General features: G+C 35.1%; 1 protein-coding gene across 1 annotated transcript; it reads right to left on the reverse strand.

Annotated features, from left to right (window-relative positions):
* Positions 1–8,297: 8,297 nt before the first annotated feature.
* On the reverse strand, positions 8,298–11,192 carry LOC147866015 (small ribosomal subunit protein uS2y-like). The gene is made up of 5 exons (XM_087316374.1): positions 10,986–11,192; positions 9,924–10,186; positions 9,511–9,708; positions 8,908–9,121; positions 8,298–8,618 (listed from the first exon to the last, which is right to left on the reverse strand). The coding sequence occupies exons 1-5, from the start codon at positions 11,101–11,103 to the stop codon at positions 8,515–8,517; spliced, it is 897 nt and encodes a 298-aa protein (XP_087172500.1). The 5' UTR covers positions 11,104–11,192; the 3' UTR covers positions 8,298–8,514.
* Between the last annotated feature and the right edge of the window lie 378 nt (positions 11,193–11,570).

Here is an 11,570-nt window from a genome sequence, read left to right on the forward strand (position 1 = left end):
GCCTATAACATGAACTGTGCCAACTATTTCTGGCATGGTGGAATCGGCTTGGAATTTTTGTGAGTGCATTAGCTTCCTAAGTATGTTGAGTGATAGTCTAAATTTTGAGTAGTGTTCTACTCAATAAAGTATCTTGTTTGGCCATTTATTTCAAGCCAATTTTGGTACCCTTTAGGGGATTTAGGTGCTTAATATTCTCTATATGGCTAGGTTGGTCTTGTGTCGGCTAATAAAAAAGTCATTCTTCACACCGTGTCATATGGTTGGACGGCCCCAATTCCAAGAATCACAAAAGAAAACCCACTAATAATGCTTGGTGTCATCTAGTCATTTCTATGAGTCATTATGAACGCTTTTCCATAACCATCATCGTTAGAGTTGGGGCATAGTCGGAGAGTTATTGTCAACCATAACAACCACATTTCATTCTTCATCTATGAACAATTTTGCTTCCACATCAACATTACTAAAAAGAGAGGCACACTTGTTATTGCATATTCAAGGTTGGTGTATGATGTTATTGTACATTGGCAAACAAGATGGTCTTGTGCATAATATGATCATTAGGGATCATCAAAGTCAATTGACAAGCTAAACCCATCGGCTTGGCCAAACTAATGCATATCATAGATTGTGCTACAATGTCATTGTTTTTATCTAAAGGTACAATGCCTTTTTCTGAAGACAAAGTTTAGATTCTAATGGTTGGAAAAAGGAGAGACTCTTTCTCATGTCTTTGTAAAGAAATAATATGGTGATTTAAAACAAGAAAATCAGAGTGAATCATAATAAAAAGTTGTTTTTGTCCGCTAAAAGCTAGATACAAATCAAACCTAAAGTATCAAAGCTTCATCACGTGATGATTCTCCTTTAAGTACCTAGAATGCCCGATGACACAAACTTTGGCATGTGCCCTCTCTTCAACACAAACATGCTTCTTTGTATACCATCAACCAAAGATTTAGACACCTCACATGTGTGAAAGTATTTTTCATGGTTAAACATGTTCACCATGGCCAAATCTCTTTTTCCCTTTACATCCAATGGTATCATAAGATAAAATAAGGTTGGATGTTCTTCAAAGCAGCAATCCATTTATAGAACAATAAGAAATAGGCAAAAGCTTCAAACAAGGTCATCGTACTTCAATTTGATTTGGTGCATTTAGGCAATTTATGCAATCCTCACAAAATCCACTATCGTTGAGAAATCAAACCTCCACTTATCAATTAATAAGTCAACCATACATGGGATTATGGCAAATTTTGAAGGGTTGCTTTTGTGATGACATTGGAACTAACGAAACTTTTGTGTTGATGGAACGCTAACAATACAATTTTACCTTTAAGTCCCCGCTCCCGCAAACACCCCCCCCCCCCCCCCCCAAAAAAAAATAAAAAAAAATAAATACATAAATAAATTTGATGAGAGGAAATGAAAAATGAATAAAGATGTGGAAGTGTGATTTCATAGCTGGAAGACAATGTGTCGTGAGAAAAAACTATATATTAATAATAATAACTAGGTATATCTTTGTTATCAAAAGTAGAAGAAATGATGGAAGATGGCATAACTTCTATTGCAATCTCAAATATGGGGAAGTAGGATAATCTAACCTTGGTATGCATGCAAGAAAGTGCATAAACCATGGAGACATATCAAGGCAGTTGATTGAGAATAGGGAACCAAAAAGCTTTTGATTGAGACGTCGTTATAGTTAGTTACTAATGTAAAGGGAACAAAGATTCCTTAAATGGAATCCTGATCTTTAATGTCAAGTTGACAATGGTGTACAAGTATAATACTTTGAAAGACAAAAGTACTTCTTTATGGTGTTAAGTAACATGTACTTGTCAGGTTAATTTGACTCGTTACCAACAAATAATAATAATAATATAACCTCTAGGATCAAGAAATTATTCTCTTCCATACATAATGACGGTGGCATGCACTCATTCACAAACACACACACAAGACAATGTCTGGAAACTCCAACTAAGTTCCTAGAGTGGATTTGTTTGATTTGGAAATTGAGATAACGGATGAGAACCAAAAACAGCCCCAAGTGACCATTACTAGGAAACATGTTATCAAACCCATCAAGGTTGCTTTAGATTTATGCTTGTCAGACTATGAGAAGGATTTTGTGCAATTTCCCATTAATTGTTGAAACTAAAATGCCATACAAGAGAACATTGTTTTCACTCCATGGAAGTTGGTATTGGGGTTAGTATGTTGGTATGGGTATTGTCATCAAGTTATTAAACATATTTCTCTACTCTAAACTTACCTAGTTAAATGCTTTTATGTTCAAGTTATGGTTGCCACCTGCCATAAATGTTAACTTGATTTACTTTTATTAATTAAATCAACACGTCATTAAGGCATGGTAACTAGGATGATGGATTACAACTATTTACTTAACAGATAGCCATCCAATGTTTTCAAGTTCAGCCAAGTTAATTTGTAGTTCCTATCAATTTGTTTTTGTTGACAATTTGCATGATATTTCTCAAGGAATTGAATCCATCCATAAAATCATCTCCACAACCATTGCATGTCAATGAAATTGTTCTTGTCCACATGTTTGTCATATTTTGTTTGTAATACGTAAACAAAATGACATATGATAGGTTTATATAATTCAAATGTCTCACATTTCAATGACCCATGTGCTTCATGGTCAAAATATATATAAACCATCTTCTCTTTTCCACCATTTTCTCCCCACCTTAACGTAGAAACGCCATTGTTGTTAAAGTGTACATGGGAATATTTAGTTAGAGGGGTTATGTCACTAAGGACCCATAATATTGACTAAAGAACCCTCACACGGTTTCAAGCAAGCTCCAATTTGTTATATGAAGTATCAATACTTCACAAATCAAGCGTTCAATTATTATCCAACTCTTTATGTCAAAACCTACTTAACGAACCAAGAAGTTAGTCATCGTCCAACTCTTTATGTACTATAAATCATTGCATCATTGTATGTAGATTACACATATGTAGCATGGAATGAAGAATTGATCACTTTATTTCCAGCAATGTGAGAATTCTCAATCATTTCTGTTTACATCAAAATGGATCACATACTCAACATTTCATCATTCCAAAGATCATACGATTGCTCCCATTCGCTAATTATAGGACCAATAGTTAATTATAGATTGCTTGAATCACAACAAGGTTTTGCCTTCATTTGCTTCATGTTGGTGAAGTCAATGTCATGATCATAAGAGATGACCTATATCACTTGGAGAACTTAACCCATGACCATATTGATGCATAACTTTAACGAGCATGTTATCATTGTATACATTATCATTATTGTGATACATCATAGCTAGGTGACGAACATGTAGTCTAGCTAAGTGGCAACTCTCCATTAAGGTTAGGTTGTGAGGGATACTATTTATAGTGAAGCTCCAAAATCACAAAGCCATGATGCTAGTTCAATGCTAATCTTTGTCTTCTAAGTTCTAGTAGTTGTGGCATGCATACTCAACAAGAATATAGTAGTGTTACATTGAGTGTCTTAGAACCAATTTTGTTACATGTGCACGCAACACAAGAAAACCAAAGGTTGGTCGAGGAACTACAATAAGGAATATCCAACAAACATTGGCCAAGTTTTAGAAAGAGGAACCTTGCTGACAAGTATAGCACTAGCATCGTTTGCACCATTGCTAGAGAATTTGTCATGCTTGAAGGGTTTTGGCATCATTATAAAGGACTCTCAAACATTGTGTGGAGATACCAATAGTGTGAGATTGGCAAGTACGAAAGATTCAAAGCTTGTTGAAATGAGATCATCTTGTCATAACTTTGTGGCACATTTTTTCTTTCTTGCATTGTGATATTTCCCAAGATGATGATCCATGCTAGTATGGACTTCAAAAATCACATGAAGAATTTAGTTTTTGCTCTTCACAAAAATCCCAAAGTACTTATATAGGCTTTAAGTTGTTACGCAGTGAGTGCTCTAAGCACCAAATGGCATGTCTTAGATTGGAGTACACTTATGCCTCATTAGCAATAGCCCCACTTTCATGGCTTTCTCAAGTATCCAATGGATGACCCTACTACAAAATTTTAAGACAACCATTCTTCATCTTATAATTTTGACGTTTTCGTTAGGTACAAGAGTAGTTCAACAAACAAGCCCAACCAAAGGTGGAGCCATTCAGTTGGACTATGTAGGATATGTAGAGTTTATTCTCAATCATGATTCCATTTCATTTCATCAACTCATTGAAGCTTTTGAAGCAATGGTAAAGCTCAACTAGGTGCCATCAAGTACTTGTCCTTTATTGTCTTAGAATCAAAGAGCAAGACCGTGGATCAAGAATTTGCCTTTACACATTCAATCTTATTCAATAAGCTTCATGTCCAATTTTTTGTAGTAATCCTTAGCAAGTGTCCTATTGCATCGAATGCTATTGTTGACGAATTTAAACAAGTCTGTGCGATTCTTGGTGACTTCGCACATGTGATTTTCTTCACCATAATTAGCAATATTGAGCATCGTATTCTCCTAAGTATTTTTTTGTCCCAGTTATACAAATATTTTTCACGATAAACATCATGGATCATATTCTCAAGTAGGGGCTTCTTGCTAAAGATCCAATCATTCTCATGTAGGTGATGATTAGTTAAATTGGCAAGATAGGTTGCTCTTTTGAAAGTCTTATTTATATGACTTACAATTCTTCTTGTCTTCAAATCATGTAGTACTACCAGGGCCTGAATTTGACGGGTTAGTCTTAAAGTTTTTTGACGGGCATTTTTTAAAGATGTATGTCATAGGACGTAAGAGTGCAAAAATTAACATGTCATTTGACATACAAATTTCTTATAATGAAAAGCTCTATATGATGCTTCATTATTATACATTTTATTACTATAGAAGGTACACAAATAGACACAACTACCTCGCAAAGATAATGAAATACAGAAAATAAATATCGTGTTAATGTTTTTTTTTTACCAAAAAAGTGTTAATGTTTTTTAAGCCAAAGTACAAACTATATATGTATCCATAATCATAATTCATTCTTGCAAAGTGGATACAATAAGCTTCAAACAAATAATCATACAAATCGAATACTTAATCATCATATATTTCTTAAAGCCCAAAAAACACAAAAAAATGTTTATCATACCGGGACTCCTCATACTTATTACTAAGCATTGTTCAATGATACTATCCTTCTCTCTTTCTCTTCAAACCAAAGGTTAAATATATCCCTCCAACAAATGTAACCACCTCGTGCTCATTATTTGGAGCATCATTAACATGTGTTGCCTTGCAAAACATAGTCTTAATAGAATGTTGTTGTGCTTGGTTCTTTGTTTTCCCCCTGAAATTATTTAAATAATAGACATCTAAAAATGTACTAAAAGTATTTCATTTCACTATAAGAGAGACATTGAAGTTATTGTTTAGGTATTAAGGTAATACAAAAACAATATTGTATAATAACTTGTTAAATGAACATAATATGATAGATATTCATGGTAACTTACATTTTTAAAATGTAGTTAAAAAATGTTGAAGGTTGAAGGTTGTTTTTGTTCTATTCCCACTGCACAAAAAGGCTACATAGAATCAATAATTTTTAATTGGAACAATAGCTTGCTACCTAATAGTAAGTACTCACCTTTTCCTATACTAATAAGTTATTATTAACCCTAATTTTTTAATAAAGCATAGTAAAACGTAATAAGTATGTATAAAACAATAGGTTAGTAAAACATTTAGTTTAAAAAAACTTAAAATCAAACCTTATTGAAATGAAATACTTTTAGTTTATTTTTAGAGGTATTAAGGTAATACAAAAACAATATAATAACTTGCTAAATGAACATAATATGATAGATGATCATGGTAACTTACATTTTTAAACTGTAGTTAAAAAATGTTGAAGGTTGAAGGATGTCTTTCTTTGTTCTATTCCTGCTGCACAAAAGGCTACATAAAATCAATCATTTTTAAGTTGAAAAATAACTTCTTACCTAACAGTAAGTAGTAAGTAGTAAGTACTCACCTTTTTCCTATACTAAAAAGTTATTACTAACCCTAATTTTTTAATAAAGCACAGTAATAAGTATTAAGTATTAAGTAATAAGTAATAAGTATGTATAAAAAAGTAGGTTAGTAAAACATTTACTTTAAGAAAACTTAAAATCAAACCTAGAGTGACTAGTCTACACTCTAGTATTTTTTAGAGTATTTAATAAAGCACCAAGGTTATTGTTTAAAATTTAAATTGATTTGAGGATTCATCATTACAATTTATATGATATTATTTTAAGCGTGTTATAAATATATAAATATATATATATATATATTAGAATTTAGTATATTACACACTTCATACTATATAGTCAAATTGAATCCTGATACTACATAGATGATAGTATGATAGTACATATATTTAAATTTTATATGACAATATGTGGTATATATATATAATATATATGAATAATGACATAGAAAATAAAATTTTAGCATGTCATTTGACATGTATAATTTTAAGGGGCCTTTCACATGAAAAGGAAAATTTTATACTTTATATGTCACTTGACGGACATTTTTAGTAGGTGTATGTTTTTGACGGGCAAAATGGCCTTTGACGGGCATGACACCCGTCAAATTCCTGCCCTGAGTACTACCATGACACACATGGCTAGACATTTTGGAGTCTACAAAGTTAGAGTTGGTTATTAGAAAGTGTGGGTGGATCATCATATCCACTATTAGTTCTACATAGGCTCTATGGAGATCCATTTCTTCGAACTCCATAATAGATCTTTTGTTGGGTTTTGATGTCATTCTCACAATGGTGGATCAATTTGCTAACATGACACATTTCCTTCGCGATTAAGATCATCAATAGTTACTAAATATCAAAAGATGCATCAGAACATCATGGTTTTCCCTGTGGCATTATCAGATACCATGGTATTGGAGATTCATAATATGTAGAATTCTTAGCTTTATGCATGTTTGCCGCCTAGTTTTCGTACATGCTCAATGCTGTAATATGATGCAATACCAGACTTCTGTTGATGCATTCAAACCTACCCCTCCTACAATCATAGCTCCTCAGAATATATTTATATTCTTTATTGATTTCCAATTGAGTACTGATTTTGGTTCAGCTTTCTTAACTAGAAGTCAACATAAATGTTTAAATTTTTGACGCTCGAGAGATCACAGATCTGCCGTTATTTTCTTCACATAATGAGGATGACTCTACACATTGGACACTACAATTGAGAGGAGAATTCACAGTTTGATCTGTGAACCAACCCACCATGCAAGCAAAGATTCCAACAGGTGGGATGGAAAACTCCTTATGGTGCTACTGCCAGAATGTAGAGCACAAAATATTTTCACTATGAGACAAAGGACCACCAGTTTAAAAAGTGAACCTATTCAATCCAGTCCTTGACAAATGTGACCAATCTAAAACATCATTCAAATAACATGACATAGTTTCCGAGTTCTGTAACAAAATGTCACCTTCCAATCTAGCTTCAAAACACAATGGATTACTAGATACAGTACAAAAAAACTCACAGCCAACATACTGGTTATCGGCTATTGTAAGATAAACAAAAAGTGTGTCTAGAGAAGCAAAGAAAGACAACCAGTAAAACATTCTGCTCAAGGAAGACGATCTGCCTTCGAAGAACATCAGCCAGCATAAAACAAATCATCAAATTCATATAGATGGCCTATACGACTGGTGGAGATTAGTAGCAGACCAACAGTTATACATAGGGCAATCAGATACAACTTTATAAATAATAAAATTGAGCAATAAACTGACCATTTACAGTGCATGAAGACACTCATTTACTATCAAGTGCAACAATGTATATGTCAAAAGTCATGCAAACACATTCCATTGGTAAACACAGCATAAACCAAAGAACTCATCTTTCTAGCAATCTCTCACCATTTTACTCCGAAACAGTTCATGACAAATGTCTTACACATCCATGCCCACTCTGAAGGCTTAGTTAGGGTTTAGTTCAATAAAATGAATCCAAACAAGCTAGCTAATATGGAGCACATCATCTAGTTCCTCTCTTGATTAATTCAATTCTATTTTACTTTAGCACATGTAGTTCCTCTTTTGTACAGCTTGATGTATTAAGATTGAGTTAGAAATTTTTAGAGTAATGAAAAAGATCAATAACGAAATATCCCTGCTGTGCTAGATTCACAAAGACAACCAAAACAATACATTACAAGTTCGCAGACAAAGATGTGAAACCAGTGATAACTGCTAAAGGAGGTTGGTATTAAGCACGATGACCATAGAAACTGATTCAGAAGGTACACATTGGAGCACAAACTCCAAGAAATACAACTAAATAGATCTCTCGAGCTGTCTCATATTTAAAAGCTCATCTATATTTTATAGAATTCCAAAACCCAATGAAAACAAGACCTAAACAACGAAAATAGACCTACAAAAAATGAAAATCAGATACACACTACTGTCCTTCCCATCCAGTTGGGGCAGCCTCCCAGCCACCAGGTACAATACCACCAGCTGGAAGAGCTGAAGGTGCAGGAGCAGAATCCCATCCTTGACCAACTACAGACAAGTAATATAAATTTCAATGTAAGAACACCAAAATATCGTAACTTTCTGGAATTCGCAGAACATCCTGCTGTTTTTAAAATACTTACAAGAATGACCCTATATATAGTAGGCTTTAAATTCTGAGTGTGGGGTTATGTTTCTAGAAGTTATGTGAACCTACGAGTATGTATGATTAGGTTAATAAACACGAAGGGGTACATTTTTAATGTAAAAACAACACTGAAATTAACGAGTTAACCACAGATTCTTTCAGTTGATATAAATATCATCGAGTAGTTACCTTCAGACAATTCTTGGGCAGGCACCGGCACAACCCCTGCAATGGGTGGTAGGGCCGCATCCCAGTTACCTGCTAAGGCCCCATCTCCTGTCCACTGCTCAGCAGATATTGCCATTGGAGCAGCATACTCTGCAGGAGTAAACTCAGGCGCAACACCTTCCTCGTCTTCCCTCTCCTTTGCTTCTTCAGGCTCCCGGTAAAAGAATAGATCAACCTGGAATGGAAAAATACATGGAATTTAGCTTTAATCATGAACAGACCTACCCTGTATGAAATGCAACCAAAAGGGTTATGGGTTTGGTGAAAACTCTAAAACTAAATTTGCAATTATATGAAGAGCCGATGTTAAAAAGTAAAATGAAAATTCATTTCTAAAAAGAATAGCTCGGCCAATATAAAATACACAATTTTTTATGGCACCCACCCAAAAATAGTATAACGACAAATCTAAAGTACAGAGAAATGGTTGATGATGAAAACCAAAATCCAAAACACATTGAAAACAAATTGAAGAGAATACACATAAAAATAGTTCTGGTAATATATACCCCGATCAAAATTTAAAATACAATCTCAACACATGCCATATTGAGAGGGCTATACCATGACTTCCCAAGGCTGACGAGGTGGAATTGTTCCTCTCATTTGAAGCACCATTCGTGCTAGCATCCAGAAGAGACATCCAATGCTATGTTTTCCCTTATTGTTGGATGGTATTCCAATATCAACATGCTTCATCGGAGAGTCGGTGTCACAGAAAGCAATGGTGGGGATATTTCCGAGAGCAGCTTCTCTAATGGGCTGTTACACAAAAGTAAGAAATTATTTCTTAAGGGTGTACAAGGGCTAGATACCCTCCAGAAATGATTCCATGATTTGACCAAATAGAGAAATAAACTTATCTACGTGGTATGAAATACATAAAACATTTTCACATCAGACCAGTACACAATAGAAGACCGCACTCTTTAAGGAATGTCAAAACCAATCCAAAAAAAGAATTTCAGTTCCCTGACCTGATGATCAGTACGGGGATCAGTCAAAATAAGGAGACGAGGTTCACAAAAAGTAGTTTGAAGCTGATTGGTGAATGTTCCTGGAGTGTGGCGACCTGCAATAGCTTGTGCACCTGTATACTGAGCAAACTTCAACACTGCCCTTTGACCATATGGCCTTGCAGACTGAACTATAATGTCCTGGGGATTCTCGATGGACACAATAACACGCGCTGCAAGCTCAAGTTTCTCCCATGTCTTTCCTACATTGATAATGAAGATACCTGCAAAAAGACAAGAAATCACACACTCAGAACCACAAATTCTATTGTGCAAAGAGACCAAACTCCAAAAATTATATTAATGCACAAATTATATTAATGCAAAAAGACCATGTACTTTACTCCAGTTCCAAAAATTATATATTGTTAAGGATCAATGAGAATCATAATTCAAAGAATATATGCGTCATCACTTCTCAGGCATGATCCATGTAAGCACAAAAGAAAGGCATCTCTTATGTCTTTCTATTCATTTGAATCAAAAACTGCAGTTTGGAAAACCTAATGTATTTATTATAACAAAAGATAAAAATGTACCACAGGAAAATTTTTGGGAGAGGTGATTAAAACCAATCTGATGTAAGGGGGAAGTGTTAAAAAGAATGTGTTATATGGATGATGTATTCAAATGAGCATATCCTCTCTGTTAAAACACCCCTTAGAAAAAATAATGTCAATTCAATTCAGAAACCAGAAACCAGAAACCCTTAAACCATTTCACAATACCAACTCCACATCACGACAATGGAACAACTATTATAAACTCTAGGTATAAAGAAAGAAATATGAAATAGAAACAACACGTATAAATTTACGAATTCATAAGGAATCCTAAAGGAAAACGCTTGGGCTAAAGCATTTCCTCTGACACAGAGGGTAACAAAACTCGACAGAGCATCAAATATTAACGCTGAGAGAAAATCGGTAATGCGTTTTCATAGAGAGAAAACCGTTACCATGAAAGAGTGGAAAAATAAAGACGGCAAGAAATAATAATGAGCTTAAGAAAGGAATGACGAACCGTCAGATCGTCTCTTCCAGACATAGCGCTCCATTTGGAAATCACAGTTCTTAGTGCCGAGGTGGACATCAGCGGCAAGCATCATCTGGATATCAGACTCTCTCTGAGAGAGCGCCATAGCTGCGACCTTGGGGAGTGAAGCAGGCAGGGGCAGAAGCCGCAGAAGTAAACAGAGGAAGCAAAAAGAGAGAAGAGGAGGAAGCGATGGCAGGGAGGCTTTGGGCTTTGTAACCCTAATTCTGTGACGTGAGGAGGACCCGTCTGGCCTGTGTGTTTGGGCGGACAAGTGTGAAACCAACTCCTCCCCAAACTCACTCACTCTATCTTTCTTCTGGCCTTCACGGTGGTGTCGATCCTGCCTCTCTATCTGTCTCTCTCTCAAACCTGACAGGCCCCAGAAATTGGTGCAGACCTATCTTTCGTCTCCTTATTATCTATCTATCTCTAAATCCTGTCATGACCCTCGAAATTAGTGCAGACCCGCTTTGTGTCCTAGAGCCAAGTGTGTCGAAAAACCCGCATCTACGCCATTGCTTGTGTGATGGCTCCGGGTATCGGCAAGGTTCATTGATTATTCGCTTTGTC

The sequence above is a fragment of the Azolla caroliniana genome, unplaced genomic scaffold, assembly GCF_043228905.1.
Source record: "Azolla caroliniana isolate FFs.n. ecotype wild unplaced genomic scaffold, voAzoCaro1.0.p SCAF_3, whole genome shotgun sequence".
NCBI lineage: Eukaryota > Viridiplantae > Streptophyta > Polypodiopsida > Salviniales > Salviniaceae > Azolla > Azolla caroliniana.

Bases quoted from the DNA above. Each gene is read 5' to 3' on its own strand.
- LOC147866015 (XM_087316374.1), bottom strand. From the start codon at position 11,103: ATGGCGCTCTCTCAGAGAGAGTCTGATATCCAGATGATGCTTGCCGCT. The intron at 10,187-10,985 runs GTTCGTCATTCC...GTCTTTTTGCAG, and splicing joins CTGGAAGAGACGATCTGACG to GTATCTTCATTATCAATGTA. The intron at 9,709-9,923 runs GTCAGGGAACTG...TTTGTGTAACAG, and splicing joins ATCCCCGTACTGATCATCAG to CCCATTAGAGAAGCTGCTCT.